At 50.8% G+C, this 23756-nt stretch overlaps 1 protein-coding gene across 1 annotated transcript; it reads left to right on the plus strand.

The window, feature by feature from the left end:
* The first annotated feature begins 1318 nt into the window (after positions 1-1318).
* Positions 1319-13148, plus strand: LOC308182051 (olfactory receptor 52B2-like). Its single transcript, XM_080566081.1, has 5 exons — positions 1319-1963; positions 6286-7942; positions 8605-10143; positions 11215-11364; positions 11768-13148. The coding sequence occupies exon 5, from the start codon at positions 11805-11807 to the stop codon at positions 12753-12755; it is 951 nt and encodes a 316-aa protein (XP_080422207.1). The 5' UTR covers positions 1319-1963; positions 6286-7942; positions 8605-10143; positions 11215-11364; positions 11768-11804; the 3' UTR covers positions 12756-13148.
* The last annotated feature ends 10608 nt before the right edge of the window (positions 13149-23756 follow it).

Raw genomic sequence — 23756 nt, forward strand, 5'->3', positions numbered from 1 at the left:
GGCTGGGACCAAGTCCCTTCGCATACCCTTCTGGGTCTGAGACTTGTCTTTGTGGCTGAATTTCCAAGTTTCACCCTTCTCCTCCTCTGCACTCCTTTCATCCTTTTCTGTGACCCCCACAACAGCACTCAGAGCCTCTCACATGCACACCTCTGTGACGGGAATTAGCCACAGGCACACGCACGTGGGAGGCTGGTGCTTTCTGGTTGCATGGCTGAGCACAGAGGCAGCAGACCCCATTGGAGCTACTCCGGACTGGGAGGGCTCTGGCATCTCCTCCTGGTGCCCTGGTTTACCGAAACCAGCTGAGCTCCAGTCTTCTGTTGGCCAATCCCTGTGGCAGCCTATCCCTGCTGCAGGAAGAGATGTACTGCAGAAGTTTACCCCCTAGCCCTGCATCTAACATGGGGCCACGGGGAGCAAGGGCCGAGCACTGGGAGGGGTTGCCCCTGCAATGACTTCTTGCAGAGGTTGCTGTGCTTCGAGCGTGGCCATGCGGCATTTACACCCAGGTGTCCCGGGCAGGGATAGGGTCTTCCCTCACTTCATGGTGGCATGAGGCATTGCCAGCACTCCCGGGACCCTGCCCTGGGCAGGACCCAGCACCACCACCCCTGCGTGCTCCCAGAGCTCAGCGTGGGGCTCGGCCTTGCAGCTGCTGCGGTGCCGCCCCCGGCCCCATTTGCTCCCTGCTGGCAGCCGCAGGGGCTGTGCTGGCTGCTGTAACAAACCTCCACTGGAACAATGGCAACGGTTTAGATCTTTATGTTAACATTTCCCCAGCACAGTTCCTCCTTGCAGCAAAAATACCTTCACCACATCCCTGTGCACCATATTTTTCCATTTCACTGTTTTACCAGTGGGGAAGACAGGCCCCAAAGAGTACAGTAATAAATATAGCTTTAGATACTGAACTCTGACCGCCTCCATCCACTTTGAGGCTCTTGAGCTACAATGTTCAGCACTAAATATTCAGTTTCTTCTTCTCACCAAAAAATAGGCCATGAAAGCATTTTGTTCTTATTTCCTTTTGTCAGGTGAAATCCTCCCAGGGTGTCTATTTTATTATTATGCTGTTTTCAAAACACTTCATTCACCAGTGCACCAAGTGTTTCAGTAAAATCCATTCCAAGATTAAGGAAGTCCCCCATGACCATTCTGCTTCTCACAAGATCCTTTTTGAGTGCTGACAGGAGTTTTAAATCACGCCTTGACATGCTGCTGACCTTCTGAATTAAAGTATAATTGCAATACTGCAATTACAAGATAAGGGTACAGCAAGGGGCCTGTGCGAAGAAGACCCACGGAGAGCTGATGGGGTGCAGGTGGATGTCCTGGAGCATCTCTTCTGGCCCAGCCAAGCACAGTGTGTTACCCAGCTCACCCCACATCCCGAGGATCATCTCACAGTGCCCAGTGTGAGAAAGGGCTTGGAGGATTAACAAGCCCACTTGCCCTGCTTCTACATTCTTCTGTAGGCATTCACATAAGGCCACTTTTGGGGACAGGACACAGGGCCACATAGTTCTGGTCTGTTCCAGAGACCTGTTCCAGGGCTGCCTTCAAAACCCACAGAACTGCAGTGGGGCTGGGAACAACCCTGGGGACCCACCCGCCTGCCACCCCGACACAGAGCTCAGCTCTCTGGGGAGGGGGAGGACAGCAGGAGGAGGCTGCCTCCGAAGGGGTCTCCAGGGTGTGTTCCTGTCACCATCGGCAGGGACCAACGGCACGGTGCAGAGCTGCGCTGCGTGCCGGGGTGGACCTGCTGCTGTGGGGGTTAATGCATCTGCTCCGAGTGCTGAGCAACAATCCCACTGCTCCCAGGCCAGCCCTTTCCTGCAGCGGGGATCGCTCGGGATCTGCTATAAATTCTCGGCCGCGGTGAGCCCTGGCGTCAGGGACAGGCTGCTCCACCGCAGCGGTGCCGGTGGGAAGCTCGGGCCGGCCGTGAGCGAGGCAGGTGAGTGGGCTCCTGACCACGCTGAAGATTGCATTGTGCCACCAGCCGGGGCTCAGCCGGCCCCGGCTCCTCGCAGCAGGGGACTGGGCCTGATGCAGCTGCAGGCTCCCCGTCATCCTCCCATGGGCCGGCTCATTTCAGCTGCCCGAGGTGGGTGCTGCTCTAAGGAGCTGTGCTCTTCCCCATTGCAGAGGCCTAGCACAGAGATGGGAAAGCTCTCAGAGACCCAAACTCTTATTTTCCGCTGCCTGTGAAGGGGAATAGATATCCCTGCATCTGCTCAGTGCCACTTTCTGTGCTGGAGCAGGGCGCAGCCCTTTTCCTCTCACAGTGTCTTGAGGACACTTGGTCTCAGTGAAATCCCGGGGTGCACGTGTGGGATCAGTCATTTTGTGGAGTCCATAAAGCTGCACATGTTAAAACGAGTCATCACTAAGACGAGCAGCCGTCAGGATTCGCTCTTACTCTTCCCTTCCTTAGCGCTCAGGCTCTTTCCGACAGGCTGTGACACGCAAGAGCTTCAGAGGGACCCGATCTCGGGTCCGGGAGCGCCTTGCATTCCGCGGGGGCACCCGGAGTGCACCCTGCCCGCTGAGCAGGAGCAGGGCTCTCCTCTCCTCTCCTCTCCTCTCCTCTCCTCTCCTCTCCTCTCCTCTCCTCTCCTCTCCTCTCCTCTCCTCTCCTCTCCTCTCCTCTCCTCTCCCCACCAGCACACCCCAGCTCACACTTCACCAGCTCAGCACAGCCACGTTCCCGGCTCTGTTGCAGCGGTGGCGGTGTGCTGCTGTCCTGCAGAAAGAGGGGATGAGACAGGGAGGTTCCCCAGGTTTTGGTGCAAGTAGCTGATGCAGCGTTCATCCAGCCCGGATCCAGCGCTGCCGGAGCTTTAGGTGAAGAGATGGGGCACAGCAGAAATTTGGGGCAATTAAACAACACCTCTGACAGATCCTGTGCTCTCAGGGTAGAGACTGAGCTGGGAATTATCACTGCTCTAACTGCTCCTGTCAGATGCTTGTGTCTGAAGATAACCTTGTCCTGTAACTCCTTCTCCTTCCCCTCCACACAATGCAGAGGTGATCTTTGATTAGCATCTCTGAAGGACCGGAGAGAACTCCCACACACTGAAGTCTGCATCTTCGTGCAAGCCCAGGTCAAGCCACAGAACTTGCTCTGTCCTTGCAGTTACGCAGGGGTGCTGGATCAGGCGTCAACCTGTGTGCTGAGGCAGGAAGGGCAAAGAAAGGTCCCAGGGAATAGAGGATTTCAGCACAGAGTGGAAATAGTTCTGCAATTTTCTGAATAGATAGGTAGATCTAGGTATTTATAAATGTAATGGTTTTACAAGGTGGATAAAGGTGTGATGGATAATTAATTTATAACAAAAGGTATTTTTAAATGTAATGGTTTTACAGGTACTCACGTTGTTTCAAATGCTTTTTTAGAATTACGGGTGGATGTTCCAGGTAAGGTGACATGGACCTCCATAACAGAGCTCACTCAGCTGTCAAAATCAGGCATTTCCAGAGCAGTTTCTTAAAAAAAAAACACTCCCATGCATTATTTCATTCCCACAGGCTTCCACAGAACATCCTTATAGGAGAGTAGGGTAGAAAGACCTCTCTGGAAGGTGCTAAAGATCCAGTTTGGCCTGGGGCTGCGGGAAGCTCAGTGACCCTCAGTGATGTATGCTGAGAGTGTGCTGCCTCTGCTCCCTACAGCCCCGAACCATGCCAGGGGCGTGGGAGCCCCTGTGGTGGGTGGTCCTTCAAAGACAGGCTGAGGACCAGGGTGAGACACGCAGAGCAGCCTGCAAGTATTGTGGGGAGAGGACTCCAGACACTGCAGTCCTTCAGTACCTCCCCCATCCCTCCTGGCAGCATGAGGCGCTGCCTTCCCTCATTAGAAAACTTCCCTTAGAAAATGTTCTGTAAAAGCAGTGCCATTTCTCCTCCTGTGTTTCTAGTGGGAGGATATTCAGACATCCCACCATAATACAGCTTCCTTGTAACTTCCAGTTTATTTCTATCTGTGCCCAATTTTCACGTGTTGCTTTGTGAGTAATTACTGTATTTCAGCTTAGGCAGATCTTTTTTCCCTCTGTGGGTTTGTTCAGGGCCTGTGTTTTGTTGGTTTAAAAGGACCAAGCTCTACTGGTCTTTGTTCCTAAGAAAGCTGCTATATTTGCACAAGCAGTTTGGCATCCCGTCCATTTTCTTTCACTGGAAATTCCCAGCAAAAGCACGGAAATCAAGAACAGGATTCACCACAGCCCTCTCTAATCACAATGACACTTCCCTTTCTCAGCTAGTATTTGCACAGTCACTCATGGACTTTGTTGTTGTTGTTTGGTTGGTTTTTGTTCCTTCCCCTGCTATACCAGGCAGCTGGAGCTACATCCTGACTACACTGGACATGCAACACACAGCACGTGCTTTCTGCCAGTGCGTGGTTTCCGTGTCGGTGCATGCACACAGGGAGGTGATGAGTATGCTCAGACTGCTTCGGTACAGCTCCTGCTAGGTTCTGCTGTGGCACGGCTCTGGTGATGCCTTTTATCCACAGCTTCAGACTGAAGGGATCCCGGAGTATTTCTCACTGCCTGTGTGCGGTTTGTGACCCTGCTGGCTTACATTCCAGTGCAGCTATTCAGGGATGAGATGAAGCATCCCTGTTTAATCCCACCTGGGACCAACAGCAGCCAGACCAGCACTCTAACATTCTTTCTGGGTGGTTTTCCAGCATGGGAATCCACTCGGATGTGGTCTGCTGTTCTCCTCTGCTCTGTGTACCTCCTGGTGCTGCTGGGGAACTGGACCATCCTTGCCATAATTAAGGCAGAGCAGAGTCTCCATGCACCCATGTATCTACTCCTTGCCATGCTAGCTGTGGCTGACCTGGGCTTGTCCACATCTGTGTTCCCAACCATGCTGAGGATGCTGTGGCTGGAGGCCAGAGAGATCAGCTTCAGCACCTGCTTTTCCCAAATGTTCTTCATTCACAGCTTCACAGATATTGAATCTGCCACCATTCTGGCAATGGCCTTTGATCATTACGTGGCCATCTGCCACCCCCTACGATATTCCTCCATCCTCACCAACTCAGTGATCACCAAGATATGTGTGGCAATTGTCATAAGAACCATCCTCTTCCAATTCCCACTCCCGATCCTACTGACCCGGCTGTGTTTCTCCACGGCCAGCAAGCTCTCCCATCCCTACTGCTTGCATCCAGATATCATCAAACACGCAGACTCTGACACAAAGATCAACAGCGCCTGTGGCCTTTTTGTGCTACTCTCCACACTGGGTTTGGACTTACTCTTTGTGCTCCTGTCCTATCTTCTGATTCTTAAGACCGTCCTGAACATTGCAACTTGGAGAGAGCGTCTCAAAGCCCTCAACACCTGCATCTCCCATGTCTGTGCTGTCCTGCTCTTCTTTATCCCCATGATCTGTCTCTCCATGATGCATCGGTTTGGCAAACACGTGTCCCCCCAGGTCTACACTTTCACAGCCAACCTCCATCTCCTTGCTCCACCCATCCTGAATCCCATCGTTTACAGCATGAAAACCAAAGTGATCCGGAGACGGATACTGAGGATGCTCTGCCAGCGAGGGGTCTGCAAGTCCAGGGCTGCCATTTTCCAGTAAAGCCAATATGATGGCTACTGCCAACTGTCTTATGTGAAGTTCAACCCCCAGGAAGACAAGCTGGGAGAGGGGAACATGTCAAGCGCTTCTGCCAGTGTAAGGATACAGGGAAGGTAAAAGGTATATGGAAGGAGAAGGATAGGTGCAATGCATTACCTGCAATGCAAGACTTTAAGGATATCTGGTTAAAGGTTTCTCAGCATATAAACAGAGGCAAACTACATCTAGATTCACAAACCCCAAACCTCAGAGACAATACCACAGACCACAACGTTGAGGTCAGTGACTGAGGGGCCACTGGAGGAGCCAGGAGGAAAGAGGTTCAAGCAGAACTGCTGAGAAGGCAGAAAGAAAATTATCATGGGTCCCCTGGGAAATAGCTGACAGTGTGGGATAGCTGAGGGGGCTTGTGGGATTGTGTAAAACTTTATAGGGGACAACTTAGGGAGCTTGAGGGAAAGTGCGAGATATTTTATGCACTGCTCAGAAGCGCCAAAGGTGAAGAAAAGGAGGGATCCAGGGAGGAACTGGGATGGGAAAGTGGATGGGGTGGTAAAGGGGCTGATCAAGTAAGTGTAAGCAAGTTGCTAATCAATACACCCTCCAGGCCATGCACCTGGCCACCACAGCCTATCTTGTCTTCTTTTCTGTGACATTACTGTCTGTGTGCAGCAGTGTTTGTGTGGGACTTGGTGACAAACAACAAGCTGGACTAACTGGCGAGCAGGAGGAGACCAGGGACTGGAAAGACCAAGGGCTGGAGCTGGAGAGTGCGCAAATGGGGTCTAGGGTCCAGACTTGGATCTGGACGGGCTTCTGGTCTGCTCCAGAGTTTGAGGTATCCACATACACAAGGGTGACTGAATCAAGCGGGTGAGGGTCGGATCCTGTCCTGCCCAGCCATCCAAGAGGACTGGGGCTGGGTAGTGCTGGTCACATCTGCCTGAGCGCTGCTAGTGTCCGTGAGAGCCCCAGGGCAGGCGCTGCGCTCTGTGGTGGTCCTTTTGGCCACCTGGCACCATGCATGGCCGCGGGAAGTCCAGGCTGGTCACTGGCCATTAGGACTTGATCCGTTTTTGTGAGATGGAGGAAGAGGCTGGGCAGGAGCAGGGGGCTGGGGCTGGGGCTGGCAGGGTTCACCCGGTCGGGCAGCTGCCTGCAGACACAGCTGGAGTGGCCGGGTCCACGGAGGGGCTGAGCGTAGAAACGCCCCCAGGTCTGCTGGAGTCATTTCCCTCTGCAGGAGGAACGCTTTATACACACCAATGACTTCTGGACTCTCAAACATTAAGCAAAAGTTTTGTCTTGTTGTTTTCTCTTTAAAACACGAGTGCCTTCCTCACTAGGTTTGTTTTGTTTTGCCTGGAACATTTTGCCTGGGTTAGACTGCAGCACCAGGTTTCTTGACACGATTGTCATTCTTAGATTAAGCTGAGCTAATTAGTATGCTGGGGTTTCCATAAGGCTCTGCAGCACAACGCGTTCCTCAGGCTGGCTCATTTAGACCTCAGAGATGGATTTCTTCCCACTTCAGCTAATGGCTAGCACTCTTTCAAAGGAGCAGTTCTCTTCCAGCTGACCCAGAGGTGCAGGCACTGTATAGACTGACTACGTTTGGAAGGACATTTTAAAACGATTTCAGCATTTAAGAACTGTTTTAATTTATTCTGCCAGTGTTTGTCGTGGACTGCGCACACAGCACTATAACAACTATGATCAATACGTCCCCGGGAGACACTGTAACTGGCAAGTACAAAAATACTAAAAAACCAGTGGTTCCAGCGCATCCTGCCGTGCTTGGCTGATGTCTATAAAACCGCGAGGACGCGTATAAGCACCCCCTACGTACACCGAGGTGATAAGTCCCCCCAGAAGACCTCGGAGGCCAGCAATTCCGCTACTTCCAGTATCAGAGCTTTGGGGAGCTCTGCTGGGCACACCGATCGGACGGGCCCCGGGGCTCCTGGGCAGAGCCCCCCCTTGGGCAGAGCCCCCCTCTTGGGCAGACCCCGCTGCCCTCACGCAGCCCCGCTCCCCCCGCACAGCTCCGCAGGTCCCGGGGGGCTGCAGGGCCTTCGGCGAGCTCCAGCACAGCGAGATGCGGCCACGGGCACGCAGCGCCCCGAGCTCCGACAGCCCCCTGCGGAGGGAGCCCCCGCGCTCCTGCGCTCGTCCGCCTGGAGCTCGGAGCCCCCCGGGCACCTGCCGGTGGCCGGGCCCCCCGGGGTCGGGCAGGGCTCGGGGCTCGCTCCGGTGGCAGCGGGGTGGCACCGGGACCCCAGTCCCCGGCCCGGGACCGCGCTCACCGGGACCGGCCCCGCGGCGGGCGGTGCGCGGAGCTCGGCTTCCCCCTGCTGGGCGCGGGGATGGGAGCGGGGGGAGAGGGGGGGGGGGAATGGGGGGGCGGGGGGGGTGGGGGGTGGGGGACGGGGAGAGGGGCGAGTGGGGGGATGGGGGGGCGAGTGGGGGGTGGGGGGCGTGGGGGGCATGGGGAGAGGGAGAGGGGTGAGTAGGGGGGATGGGGTGGATGGGGGAAGGGGAGGAAAAGGGGGTGGGAAGGGGGGATGGGGATAGAGTATGGGGAGGGGGACGGGGAGAGGGATGGGCAGAGGTAATGGGGAGAGGGGTGGGGGAGAGGGATTGGGATTGGGGATTGGGAGGGGGTGGGGAGAGAGATGGGGTGAGGGGAGGAGGAGGGGGAAAGGGGATGAGGAGCAGGGTTAGGGAGAGTGATGGGGAGGGGGATGGGAAGAGGGATGGGGAGAGGGGCTGCCATCGCGCTGAGCTCTTCCTGTGGGGAGGGGACGTGTGTGTGGCAGGGGGCTGTCTCTGTTTAGCAGACCACAAACAAGACAGCAAGTCCATGGGGTCTCACAGGCTGTCCCATGGCAGACTAACCCTGTAGGCCTTATGTCCCATGCCAGAAACTTTGCAGCAAGTTTTTTCTCCTTTTCTTCTTCCTTTTCTCCTTTTCTCCTTTTTCTGAAGCAGGGATAAAGTGTAATGCAAGTGAAGTCTCCATGAGAGGGTCCTCGCCTAAGCAGCCTCCTGAAGTGGAGATCCAGTGAAGCCATTATCTGATAAAGGATGCTTGTGCACAGAGACCTGACCCCACCCCACAAATACAGCTGCTGAACTCAGAACGTGTCCATGTCTTGATTTTGATACTTTTAGGCTGAAAGTCCAAAAACTGAGGAACTTGAAATCTGTGCCTGCTTTTCAGGCCTGAGCTGTAGGTCATCACCAGTCTGGGAGAGGAGATGGGAACCCCTGAAAGCCACTGGGCAATGCCAAAAACAGACATGTTTGGGACTGTTCTAGGTCATGGTCCCTGTGGGAAGGGTGAGAGAGAATTGAGCCGAAATAGCCCCTCACCCCAACACTGAGATCTGTGTGCCACTGGGTGACCACAGGGTGGGATACCCAGGTCAGGCATGGGACAGACAATTCCAGCTTCAGCAATATAGTATTGATTTGCAGGCGTTAAAAATCAACTTTTGGCCTGCCTAGGCCACATATATGTCAAGTGGGTCAAGGGGGCTTGTGGACCTTATTTCATTAAAACCATGAATTCCTGCACTAGAGTCAATCTGAGCCAGGGGCTGTGTGCTATAGTATATGTGTTGGGGCTGGGCAGCCATAAGGCGTGCACATGCTAGCAGCTGGAGACAGAATTTTTGCAATATTCCAATTTTGGGAGCTTGAAAATCTAATTTTGAAATGTTGATTCCTGTGATGTCAGGTCATAATTTTCCTGACTCAAAGAATAGAAAAAGAAAGTATATGGGTAAAGGCAATCTGTCTGTTTTTATTTCAGCAACTAAATCTAGATTTACTGCTTAATTTAAGGTACCCACGTTTGATTTCTTTCATACTTTTATTAGTTTCCATTCCCCCACGACCTTTTTCTGCTCACCCACCTGTTTCCCATTCCCACCCTTTGTTAACACTGTATTTTCTTTTTATGTCCTCAGAGAGAATCCTCACAAAGCCAATGTTGAACACTCAGACCAGGAATTGCAATGAAAGCCTGTTGCAGAGAGCAGACACATTTACTGTATTAATCTCCCTGGTGCTTGAAGCAGCAGCACTCAGATGCCCACGCAGGCAGGCAGAGGAAGGCTAAAGGCAGTGAGCACAGCAGAGCCTGCATCATCTCTGCAGGGCTGGCTGGAAGATGTCAGCATCACTCATCTGTGTCTTCAGCTGCCTCATCTCATCCCAGTCCCCCCAGGAAGGAGCTGATACAGTGCTCTGATGGCTTTGTCCCATCTGTAGAGGCAACAGAAGGTAATGTCTGCCCAGGCAGCCCACGTTAAATGAGTTCCAGTCAAAATCCTCTTCATTTGCTGTGCCTTTCATCACATTTGCCCAAGCAGCACAAACCAGAGCTCTGCCCCCGCCCAGCTGCATGCAAGCCCCGTGGGGATGCACAGGAGTGCTCAAACATCGCTGTCTCCCCGCTCTGCTCTGCAGGCGGCCCGGGGAGGTCCAGAGGCGATGCCCTCGTTCCTGGCTGTCACGGAGCCGGTGAGTTGTTTGCAGCAGCTGCTACTTGGTAGGTTGCTGTAGATGAGGTGCCTTATTTGAGCCAGAACGTAAAAAGCTCCCCCAGATCACTCCAAGCTGCCAATTTAGGCTCTGAGATGAGAAGCAGAATTGTCCCGGCAGGTTTGTTAATAGATAGATAATAAAAGATAGATAATAGGACCACCCTGTGGTCCTATGACCTGAGCAGTGGCTGCCTGCGGTGCCTGCCTGCAGGAGCACTCCCCAGGCCCTGCCAGAACCAGCTTGGCATGGAGCAGGTCCAACCTGGCTCTACAGCTGATAGCTTGCCTGATGCCCTCCTGCTGCCTGTTCTGTATAACCCAACAAGAGGACTGGGATGTGCATTCAGAGAAGCAGAGCAGTACCAGCAAGGGCTCATGCGATGGTCAGCAGCCAGCTGACTGCCAGAGAAGCAGCCAGAGTCGTAGCACTGACTGCCCATTGTCCAGGAAACATTCATGACTCTTTAAATTTTGACTAATTTGGATGATGCTGCCCTCACTGGTGGCTTTGTCATTTCCATGAATATACTGCAAACCACCTTCTACGTCCGGCTGAGCAACTTGCAGGGGAGGTGGGAGCACAGAAAAGTCGCAGGGTAACACCCAGGAGAAAAGCTGCAGCAGTACGGAGAGGACTCTGCGCACGCAAGCCCCGTACATGTTGCTCACTGGAGGATTTGGGCTTGTTGAGGGCACACCTGGGGCAGGTGGGGCAGTGCGGGGCAGGATGCACCAGGGCAGCACTGCCCAGGCTCAGGGGATGCGTTTCACCCTGCTGCAGTGGAAATGCCCCTCCACCCGGTTATGCAGTGGGGCAATCCTTGGCAACTGACATGAGCAAACTCCAAGGATCCTGAGCATCTCCGTGCAAACTCCATGCTGGCGTGGCACAGCTTGTCTGTCTCTCAGTGCTGTGCTCTGCCTTAGACCTTTGCTTCTCAATTTGCTTTAAATTCAGCAGCTGCTCTGCCTCCCAAGCACACAGCCATTCCCTGAGACCACGTACTCTGCGTGGTGCTGATCTTCCACACTGCTTTGTTCTGCGCAGGTTGTCGGATCATCCTTTCATATTGATGTGATGCAGCCATCAGTAAACAGCCTTGTTGCCCTGGGTGCTGTGTGAGCCATCCCTGCCTTGCAGAGATCATAGTCTGCTGTCACACAAAATGTGGAGTGAATGAGTGAGGAGAGAGGTGAGGTAGGTACTGAAAGAAATAGCATGTTGTGTAAAATCAGCGTCAGTCAGTCCCAGCTTGTCATGTGCCTCATATGCTTTTGGGTGCTACAGAACACAAGCACAATAAATAACAGCAACTAGAGTCAGGGGGTCTGGATTCCTGGGTGCCTGACCAGGCTTTTGCATTGACTTGTGACTGTTTGTGAGCACCTCTGCTGCATTTCAACACCTGAGTCTATGAAACACTTTTTAATTTAATTTGTTGCTTGCTTTGGGGTCAGTATCTCAAGCACACTTCCCCAGTGCGTGGGGGAGTGAGTTTTAACCCACTTCAGAATCCAGACAAATAAAGTGCTCCAGAGAAATCCGAGTGTGTTTTTTACATTTTATGAATGGTGCTGCCTACTCCTGTTTTTGCTTACAGAGAAGGGAGTCCGAACTGACACAGGCATCATCCCACCATGGTGGCTACCAACCAAACCAGCTTGCAGCCTGCCTCCTTCCTTCTGCTGGGCATGGCAGGCCTGGAGGACCTGCACACCTGGCTCTCCATCCCCTTCTGCCTGATGTACATCGCCACGCTCCTTGGCAACTTTGTCCTCTTATTTGTCATTGTGACGGAGAGAAGCCTCCATGAGCCGATGTACCTCTTCCTGGCCATGTTAGCGGTGGCAGATCTCATATTGTCTTCTTCCACAGTGCCCAAAGCCCTGAGCGTATTCTGGTCCCTTTCCAAGGAGATATCTTTCCATGCCTGCCTTACCCAGATGTTCTTCACACACTTCAGCTTCATCGTGGAGTCGACCGTTCTGCTGGCCATGGCGTTTGACCGGTACATTGCGATCTGCAATCCCCTGCGATACGCCACCGTGTTCACACACCCAGTGATAGCCAAGATAGGGGTGGCTGCAATAGCCAGGAGCTTTTGTGTGATGTTCCCAACAATATTCCTCCTTCAGAGGCTGCTGTACTGCGGACACAGCATCATGCCGCACACCTACTGCGAGCACATGGGCATCGCCCGGCTGGCCTGCACCGACATCTCCGTGAACATCTGGTACGGCTTTGCCACCACCCTTCTGTGCCCGGGACTGGACGTTGTGCTCATTGGGGTGTCATACAGCCTCATTCTCAGGGCTGTCTTCAGGCTCTCCTCCAAGGATGCCCAGGTCAAGGCGGTTGGCACCTGCAGCTCTCATGCCTGTGTTATATTGATGTTCTACACACCAGCATTTTTCTCATTTTTCACTCTTCGGTTTGGCCACAACATCCCTCACCATGTTCATATCCTGTTGGCCAATCTCTACGTGCTCATACCACCCATGCTAAACCCCATTGTCTACTCAGTGAAAAACAAACTAATCAGAGAAAAGGTGTCCCAAATACTCTTTAGGACTGGGCAATTGCGGTGACAAGGATGTTATTCCCCCGAAAGAAAGAGAAATTTTCTGTACCAGGGAAGCAGAGTGCATGTGTGTGAAATAACACGACTTCTTCCTCTTTTAGACTCAGCACAACACCGCTACTGATCAATTTTCCTGCTTATGAGATGCTTCTTCAGAATAAATCCCATCACTACTACAAAAGGAGAAATTAGTGGGGAACCATATACCAGAATTTTATCTGATGTAATCTGGTGTTATCCCATGAACTCAGAGCTTTTTCAGTGGGTTTGGTTGCAGCACATCACAAGGCCAGGAGAAGCAGCTGGAACAGAGGTGGCTTCTGTGTGTTCATCCACCTCTGCCTTCGGTGTCCAACGTGGCAAAATGCAGGAAAGTCCCACTGCACAACCAGAGCCTAAGGAATTCCTGCATGCAAATAGGAAATCACTAATCTTCAAGGACTGGTCTTGATCATGTATGTCTTGTCCTTATTACCATCTCTGGTGGTACACAATAAATTCATGGATGAACGATGCATGCATTACTAAGGAAAGGAAGACTCCCATTTCTCCCTGCTCGTGCGCTGGCAGCCCATCCTGTGCCTGGGCACACGTGCCCTGGGAACACAGGGCTCATGGTGCAGACATACACTCCTAGTTTAGTACATGAAACCCTGGGAAAACCTGTGGCCAACGCATCCTTGTGGTAGGTGTCACAGCTTATCCAGCCTGTTTGAGATGATAGATTCAGCAGGAATCCCACCTTGAGAAGCTTGCTTGTTCGCTCCTCTGCAGACCAACAGACCTGTTTTTTTAGAACTGTGTCTTTCTTGATAGCCTGCACATGCTTTTTCTGGCTCATCTTTAACTCTCTTTTGCATCCACTGAGAATAACGGTTCTTACTGATAACCCTTTTCAGGTCTTTGTGATTACTGTGTTCCCCAATTAATTGATACAAAGGGATGATATTCACAGCATCACATTCATGAATATATCCAGTACTCTGTTTTTAATATTTCATAGAATCCTGGAGTCATTAGGGTTGGAAAACACCTCCAATATCATCTGGTCCAGCCATCCCACTACCACCAACATCACCCACTAAGCCATGTCCCTAAGCACCACGTCCAACCTTTCCTTGAACACCCCCAGGGACGGTGACCCCACCACCTCCCTGGGCAACCCGTCCCAACGCCTGACCGCTCTTGCTGAGAAGAAATGTCTCCTCATTTCCAGCCTGAACCTCCCCTGGCACAACTTGAGGCCATTCCCTCTGGTCCTGTCACTGGTTACCTGTGAGAAGAGGCCGACCCCCAGCTCCCCACCCCTTCCTTTCAGGCAGTTGCAGAGAGCAATAAGGTCTCTCCTGAGCTTCCTCTTCTCCAGACCAAACCCCCCCAGGTCCCTCAGCCGCTCCTCACAGGACTTGTGTCCCAGGCCCTTCCCCAGCTTCGGAGCCCTTCTCTGGACACGCTCCAGGGCCTCGATGTCCTTCTGGTAGCGAGGGGCCCAAAGCTGAACCCGGCACTCGAGGTGCGGCCTCACCAGAGCAGAGCCCAGGGGGACGAGCACCTCCCTGCTCCTGCTGGCTGCACTACTCCTGACACAAGCCAGGATGCCGTTGGCCGTCTTGGCCACCTGAGCACACTGCTGGCTCGTGTTCAGGCGAGCATTAATCAACACCCCCAGATCCTTTTCCTCCGCACAGCTTTCCAGCCACTCTGCCCCAAGCCTGTAGCGCTGAATGGGGTTGTTGTGGCCAAAGTGCAGGACCCAGCACTGAGCCATGCTGAACCTCATCCCTTGGCCTCTGCCCATTGACCCAACTTGTCCAGATCCCTCTGCACGGCCTTCCTACCCTCCGGCAGATCGACACTTCCCCCCAGCTCGGTGTCATCTGCAGACTTACTGAGGGTGCACTCAATTCCCTCATCCAAATCATCAATAAAGATATTAAAGAGGATGGATCCCAACACCAGCCCTTGGGGAACACCACCGGTGACTGGTCGCCAGCTGGATTTCACTCCATTCATCACCACTTTCTGGGTCTCGCCTCCCAGACAGTTTTTAACCCAGCAAGGAGTGTACCTGTCCAAGACGTGGGCTGCCAGCTTCTCTTCTTTAAACTTTATTGAAGAACTTACTCCTTTTTTTTTTTTCCTTAACCAAAGAAAGTAGATAGAACATAATTCTCTATTAGACATTATTTAAAGAGGCAAATCAATAGAAGAAATTACATTTGGTTAAAATATTTATGCAGTTAAATCACTCAGTGTCAAATGCATTTCTTCCAATCAACAGTATCTTCTGTGCAACGCGAGAAGCCACATCTTTTGCACAGCTGAGCAACCTGATCTAGTGGGAGGCGTCCCTGCCCACGGCAGGGGGGGTGGAATTAGATGATCTTTAAGGTACCTTCCAACCCAAACCATGCTGTGATTCTTTGACTCTATGATCTGACCATAAAGATGGCGTACATTTAAGTCACAAGCCATCAGATTTGGTCATGGGGAAGGTGTGGAAGAAATACTTCTTGCTGACGTACACACCAAAGAGGATGGCTCGGTAATAAAACCCACGTGTCCCAGGCTCCAGCCCCACAGCCTGGGGGCTGCACCGGGCTGGCTCCATCCTGCTGCACTGCGGGACACGAGCTGGATCCAGTGCTCAGACGCGGTCTCACCTGTGCCAAACTGGGGGAACTGCTGCCGTGGCCCTGCCAGATGCAGCCCTGTCAGCACCGCCCCAGCACCGCCTGCCTTCACAGCAAGGTGTCCTGGTGGTGCAGAGCTAACTCGTGTCCACCAGGACCCCAGCCCCACGGGCCTCCTTTCTGTCCTGAGCCAGACAGTCCTCATCTAAAATAAAACCAGCAGGTAAAATGTCAAATATGTGGGACAAATCCAGTCAGGACTAAGGCCATCTATGGCAACAGACCAATACATCCTGGACCACTGCTTTAATTTGTGCTGATTGTCATTAATAATAACAACTGACTGCTATGCATCATCTGTATATTTGAGATCTGTGGGATCTACTTGCTAAGGAACCTTGTATTTCATGATCCTTGAATTATCCTGATTTCAGTAAAGTTATAAACACACAACCATTTTATATTTATAATCCTAATATTTCAGCTTTCCCCTATAGCTTTGATACCCACTTAAAGCCTCTTCTCCAGGATCAGAATCAGCGTAAGGCACAGCTAGCAATCCTCTCACAGAAATACCTCCTCTGGTTCAGCTGGGAGTCCTTCTTTTTCGTATGGTAAAGCATTGTTTGTTGTTTGTTTGTTTGGTTTGGTTTTGTTTTGTTTTAACATTTTTTCTTTTTTTCTTTTTTTCTTTTTTTCTTTTTTTTTTTTTTTAATTTCTCCCCCAAATTCTCCTGCCAGGTTTGATTGTCTCATTTGCCATCAACTTTGAAAACCTTTCTGGCAGAAGTGTGATATACAAACTTTCCAGGGAGATAGACACATAGACAGCCATTCATAAAATACCTAGCATTTCTAGTAGAACTCAGAAAATTAATACAGTCAGCTTCTGTATTTCTCATCATATCATACAGCTTACTCCTTATGTGGAGTTAGAACTAAATACTTAGATTTCCATTTATCTTATAAACCACAAGAAAGTAAAAATGGAAGAGCTCAGGAGGTCAGAGTGGTGACTAAATTACATCTTTTGTGGCAGTGATCATCTGCAGATGAGACTTTACCACGCCAGGACAGCGCAGGCCAATTGAACACACTGTACAGGCAATGTTGCTCTGGATGCATCCCAGCACAATGTCCCTCTTCTCTGTATCATGACTCTGGTGTCTTCTGCTTCATTTATAAACACCACTATCAACACTGCAGACTTTCCTGCTTTTCCCATCTCCTGATTGTGGATTTTATTCCTTTTTTTTTTTTTTTCAGGCCATTCCTCCACTTTTTCAAATTACCCAGGGTACTAACAATTCTTTCTTTCATGCTTCTGGCAAAGCTGTGGATTTAATAAATATTATCTTCACTGTGCTGCCCACACTGGCATCAGGCCCAAAAGGCTCATTTAGACTTGCATTTTACCCACAAAAGAAAAAAGAAACAGGATTTGAAATGTCCCTATAATGGTTCAAGCTCAGCAATATTCACTGACTCGTTTATGAAAATACTATGTGATATGTATGCTAATTCATCTCAGTAATTAAGACAGATGTTCTTTTTCCCTTTGTGTGAACTGTTACCTTTCCACAGAAGAGAAATGATCTGATTGATACAATTTGTACTTGACAAATTTGTAAAAACTTTTGTTTGCCTACTTTACTCACCCAAAGCTATCACTTGATCCTTTTTTTTATGTACAAATTTCCTAGGGATTGTGGCTAAAATCTACCCTAGAGTTTAAACACAAGAATATGAGTATCTCAGGGAGTTCCTAACCCACAAATTGCTGGAAGCTGGGAGGTTTTTGGGCAGTGCATGGCAACTTGTGCTACAAAGCCAAGCACCACAAGGACCAGTCCTTTGTTCCCATGCCGAGCGGCATAGCCCAGCCTCCTCCTCGCTGCTCAGCCACGCGAGACTCCAGACGGTGACCACCAGCACCACCTCCAGCATCTTCTGGGCTGGGTGGCGAAGCAAAGCTGTGCCTGGGCAGCCCTGGCAATTCAGCACCTCCCAAATGTGGCTCCAGCCCCAGCCCATGCCCAAGCAGTTTGCTCCTGTGGCCTTTGCCTGTGCTGGCCCCTTCTTACACTTTTCCTGCTGGCTGTGATCAGGTCAAGGTACTCAGCCTGCTGGAAGTTTCTTGGTGGCCCAGGAGGCTGTTCTCTTTGGAGCATTCAGACCTCATTTCTTCCAGTTTTAAAGATATTTATTTTCTCTGCCTTTTCCAGGCTTCTGATATTTCCTCTCTCCCTTGCCATGGTATCTGAATGGCAGCGAAGAGGTAAAATTGCTTTCTTTAGTAGTACTTGAGGCTGAGATGAGATCAGTCATCAATCTCAGTATATTACTGTGAAATGGAAATAAGACCATTGCCTTTATTGGAGTTTCTCTAAATTTCCACTAGTTTCACTGAAAAATACCAGGTTCTGAACCCAAATAAGGGAGGACTTCGTGTCACTTCGGGTCCCACCATGTTTGAGTGACAGTGTGCCCCCAACTCTGTAAGTCTTAAAGGAACTAGAAGAAGTTTCAAGTACAAGATATTAGTTAGTTTCCTATTGATGACCAAGAGCAAAACAAAGAATCCAAAAGATAATACCCATCAACAGAGTGATTTTAAAGCAAACATCTGGATAGATGAATACCTTGACAGATGCTGTCATATGTGAATAATGGGGCGTCTGCTGTGGCCAGTGCAGCAGAATCAAAGCCTTCTGTTTGTCATGCTCTAAAAATCCTTAGACTTGTTTTATATTAGAAGTGTATGGAGTCCTGAGCAAGGATTTATCATGTAGCCCTGCAATCCCTGTAGTGACATACTCAGCTAGGAGTCTCAGCTGATATTTATCACTTTAAACTGCACTTTAACATTGCGCATGATATTTATCACTTTAAACTGCACTTTAACATTGCGCATGCAGGGAAGCACTCCCTGCTTATTAATTCACTTCAGAATGATCTTTACCTGGTTCTTTGTCTCTTAATTTCTTCTTAATCTTATTGATTGCAAAAGACAGAAGTGGATGACTCCCCCTTACAATGAATTGGCAGTGAAGCACGAGGACATTGCAGCTGAAAGGGGGAGGCTGTGGCAAGCTAGGCACAGCCCCCAGTTAAGCAGAATAACAGACATCGTTATACACTTATGCATCTTGCTGTTATAAACCTCCCATCTTCGCACTGCCAATAACACAATAAATCCAACCAGTGCAGACTTCAGACCTTCTACGCCTTTTATGTACATATATGGAAATGCAGCACTCAGATCACCAGCTGAAATTCTGTTCTTTACGGTATTTACAGACACAGCCCTTCTGCTGGACCTTGAAGCACCACCAGAGGGGCAAGGTTCCACTCTCAGAGCCACAGATAAAAACCATCTGGTGCTGCAGCTCATGGCAAACAAACCACGCCTATGTGCTTATCAGGGGCTGCTTCGCTGTGTGCTTTGGCTCTGTCCTGCTGTGCCCCCTCCACCCCCTTGGGGGACAGCTGCCAGCCTCCCTCCTCCTGCCTCTTGGGGAAATCAGCCATGCGCAGTGGGTACCAAATGCTGGGGTCTCTGCATGAGTTAAGATCACAGCTATCTTCAAAGCTAAATACAGATTGAGAAGAACAACACTGGGATGAGTGGCTGGGTTTACGGCTCCCTCCCTGCCCTGCGATGGGCTGTCAGCACCCCACGGGCTGCACACCTCACCCCCGCTGGCCCCACAGGCTGTTCTGCCCTCCCAACGTGCAACAGACAGCTGCAGTCCATCACAGCTTACAGCACTAACAGCCAAAATGACCCGCAGTGAGGGAGGTGGGACGGAGTACAGCCTCAGTAGCCTACATGGGAGAGGGATGGACACATCTATGGCTGGGGATGGCCCAGAGGTTGCAGATCCAGCCGCCAAGCTTTGACCACTTGCTGCAGGAGCTGTACAGGGATTTGCACAGCTGGCCCATGGGCCAGGAAGGTGTCTGATGTAGGAGGCTGGAGGGTGCTGGTCCCCCAGCTCCTCTGCTGCAGGAGCCCCCATGGCTCAGTGGCACTGGAAGGAGGCAGAGGGTCTCCCATGGCCCCACCACCTCTCCTCAGCCTCCTCCCTTACCAGCCCAGTGCTCACCTTGGCCATGCCACACTGACAGCCTGTGATGGGTACAGCAGTGTCCTGACTGCAGCCAGCCCCTGTTTCTGCCTGTCTCTGTGCAGCCTGCGCTGAGAACAGCAGAGGTAGAGAACTCGGTGCTGCACACCCACGGGGCAGAGAATGAATGGGTCTTGCAGCACAGCAGATTTCCCCAGGCCCTGCTCATCCCTGCCTTCCCTTGCTGGAGCTGAGGGGCAGTGGAGCAGGTGGACACGCTCCTTTTTGTGCATGTTGGGGCGTGGAGAGAAGACAAGGCAGAACCTGTCCAGCAAGAGACAAATGTTCCAAACAAATGGTAAACCTCCAGCTCCAACCCTTGTCCCGGTGACTGAGAGGAGGGATGTCCTCTGCAGTGCTTCTGTGCATGGTGCCATGGCCATGCCAGTGACTGGAAACCCAGCGTGGTCAGGGTGGAGAAGGAGCCAGGTTACTTGTGAGGTTCAGGCCATGGTGCTTCACAGTCACGTCTGGCCGCATGTGCACTCACTTGAACGCCTTGCTGGGCCTGAAAACCCAGTGTGGTAGATTCTGATTTAGGCAGCTGCTGAGCTGAAAATTTCTCCTACAGCTCCTGCCTTCTGGATGGCTGTTGAAGACACAACAGCTCTCCTGCACTGGCAATGCACATCAGTCCTCCACGGCTTTGAGCCCCGCTCTGGTCTCCATCAAAAGCCCTTCGCAGCACCAAAGGTGAACAGAAAAAGCTTTAATAGGTCGGAGCTAGGTGCACTGGGGAGGACACACCGTGGCACCGTGGGAGGGTTCTTTGGCTGTTCCTGGGATGTGTCACATGTGTCACACGTGCACTGGAGGGGAGAGAGCCCTGTGGCAGCCAGGTGCCTACCTCGCTGTCCCAAAGGCAAACACAGGAAAACGCATGAAACCTCACCCTACCCTAGAGCTGGACTCCAAGGCAACCAGCAAAACACCCTAAAATGCAAACTTCTGATTTCACCGAATGCTAAAAATGTGCATTAAACAGAAATGTGAGATACATGCCATAAATCTGAGAGATGTTCTTCTCAAGCTATATTTAGCCATGAAGATTGCTACCTTTCAGACTCAAAGAACAGCTTGCGAGTTTGAAAGCTTTTTATAGTTTCTCTGACTGTAAGAACATCTAATAAAAGACAGCATCTCTCACCGTAAACTACATTTGTCTGACATATTTGCAGCTACATACTTACAGTATTTGCATTTTTATAATTACAATTTTACAGCTCTAACAAATGCTACCTCTGTTAGCTCTATCCTCAGGGTTTTGGGAGTCTGCACGGTGTGGCCACCAGCCACTGTGCCCAGAGGCTCAGGTGTCCCCAGAGCCTTCCTCAGGGACGTGTGCCACGTTTGGTCAGGGGCTGCTCTGTGCAGGAGATTGGTCATCCAGCATTTTGCTTCACACTTGTTGGTGCAGAAGGGTTTGGTGGGCATCGAGCATAAAGCACACTGACTGGTGCTCAGGAAGGAGTCCGAGGCATTTCACATTCATCACATTTGTGCCTGGATCACAGCCCAGCTCCTGCTGAGGCTCAGGGGTGTGAGCCCTGCGTGGCTGAATACCCACTCCTCTCCTTGCTGCCTTCTGCAGCCCTTGGTTTTGCTTCTCCTTTGAGATGAGGACCAGCCCTGTGTTGGCACAGTGTGCTCAGGGTTAGGCGCAGGGAAAGGCACCGTGCTTGGGATGGCAGAGTCCGGTCCCCATCTTCTGAGCTTTTCTGTGGGATCCCACCTTGCTCAGGTAGGAACTGCCAGGAAGGGAGGTGATGCGTTCCCCCTGTGTTCCCCCTGGCTCAGCATGCCTGGCTGTCCTGTATGTCAGCTGTGGTGAGCTGGGTAGGACTGTAACAGGCCTGGAGGAGAGGAGTTTCAAATCTTGTTTTGCATTCTGTCCTGAAATGCAGGGTGTTCACTTTGCTTTAAAATGCTGTGCAGAAAAATACCGTTAATTAGGATACAATCTTTCCTTGGTGCATGTGTTTTCTAAAATGGCTAAGAATATCTAGCATAATGAGTTAGAGCTATTCCAAAAATGAAGTATTTATGTAAAAAGTCACTATGGCTGTTAGAGTCTGCAGTCAGGGCACATGTCGTGGTGGAAGCATTTCCAGCAGGCAGTGATGCTTTGCCTGAGTGAATGCTTTTTCAGTAAAGCATCATGAAAAAGGCATATACTAATGTTGCACAGCTGTTTAGGCATGGGTTTGATAGGCAAATGAAGTGTAGCGATCCTGTGTCTCTCCTTCTGGAACGCAGACCTGTGACATGGCGTGGTCCCTGGCAGCAGCGATGGGCTCACCTCCTCTTGTGCTTGGCCCCCAGGAGCAATGGTCTCTGTCTCTGGTTCAAACTTGGGATTGCAGACTGGGAAAGTAGGGACCCCCCCGAGCCCCGGTGGGGTACTGAAGTCATTAACAGCACTCAGGAGTGTTTAACACGCAAGTTTCCATTGCTCTTCACACTTGAGGTCTGAGAAGTTTTTACACCTACAGCCAGTGCCCATCTGTGTGTATGATGACATTTTGATGTTGCCTGCTGGCAAATGAAACCAAACCGAGTGGTACTGTCAATACAACAGAAGGAAGGGATGCCATCCAAAGGGACCTGGACAAAGTAGAGAAGTAGGCCCACATGAACCTAATGAGGTTCAACAAGTCTAAGTGCAGGGAGCTGCACTTGGGCCAGGGCAATCCCAGACATGAGCACAGACTGGGAGAAGAACTCATTGAGAGCAGCCCTGCAGAGAAGGACTTGTGGGTTCTGGGGAACGAAAAGCTCAGCATGAGCCAGCAGTGCGCGCCTGCAGCACAGCAGGCCAACTGCATCCTGGGCTGCATCAACAGAGGGGTGGCAGCAGGTCAAGGGATGTGATCGTCCCCCTCTGCTCTGCCCTTGTGAGGTCCCACTGGTAGTCTTGTCCCCCAGCACAAGTAGGATGTGAGTCTGTTAGAGAAGATCCAGAAGAGGGCCACAAAGATGAGCTGGAGCACCTCTCCTATGAAAGAAGGCTGAGAGAGCTGGTGATGTTCAGCCGAAAGAAGAGAAGGCTCCGGGGTGACCTCATTGCAGTCTTTCAGTATTTAAATGGGGCTTATAAAAAAGATGGAGAGCAACTTCTTACTCAGGCAAATAATGTCAGGACAAGGGGGAATGGTTTTAAACTAAAAGAGGAGAGATTTAGATTAGATGTTAAGAGGAAATTCTTCACTCAGAGGGTGGTGAGGCACTGGCACAGGTTGCCCAGAGAGGTTATGGATGCCCCATCCCTGGAGGTGTTCAAAGACTACCCTGGGCAACCTGATCTAGTGGGTGGTGTCCCTGCCCATGGCAGGGGGGTTGGAACTAGATGGTCTTTAAGGTCCTTTCCAATCCAAGCTATTCGATGATTCCATTATTCTATGAAATCTAAAACAATTTTTGGATTTAAGGTAAAGCAAGGCATGTGTTTTTAATTGTGGCTATGATTTGCTGCTGGACAAAGTGACCATAGAGGGTGGTGAACTCTGTCTCTGAAGGTGCTTCATCCTGACTTTCTAAAACCTTTCTGTGCCACAAAGTAATTTGTGTGGAGCATAAAGGCATGAGGGAAACTTTAACGCTAAGGCAACAGATGACATCAGACCCATAGTCTCAGCTGTCTAAATCTGCGTCCTGCTAGCCAGAAGGAAAAAGTGTATCAAGTACTGACCTAAGGAAATGGAAACAGGGGAAGTTGCTAAAAAATGCCTGCCCTGGACACCCAGGTCTTCCCTGCTAGCACCTCCACTCAAGCACTGTTTTCCTGAATCTGGAGAATCATTTGCCTGAATCTTGAAGTGGATGCATTATTGATAGGAAAAGCCTCCTGACTGCATTCAGTGAATTTTAGAGATGTTGATACTGTTTGGAATCTGGCTGCACACAAACTACAATGGTGTGTCTGCCGCAGTTATTAAATGTACATGATGATAAATAGAGTTGTCTCTTTTATTCAGAAATTTAATGTGTTTACAAGTCCTTCCTTCCAATTTTTATTTATCTAAACAGAAGTCCATGGGTAGACATTGTTTTGGCATGTAATATTTTGCCAGAAACATCCTTAACTATGGAATTAGTGCTTGAGTCCTTGCTGTAAAACAAATAGCACCACAAAATGACTTACCGGCTTGCTGTCTTTCAGACAACCACCCTTCTTTTTCCCTTTTTTTTTTTTTTTTTGTCTGTTTCTCCTTCCTGGACCACCACAAATTTCCACTGAGATGCCCC

This window comes from Anser brachyrhynchus, assembly GCF_964034855.1.
Source record: "Anser brachyrhynchus genome assembly, chromosome: 1".
Taxonomy (NCBI): Eukaryota; Metazoa; Chordata; class Aves; order Anseriformes; family Anatidae; genus Anser; species Anser brachyrhynchus.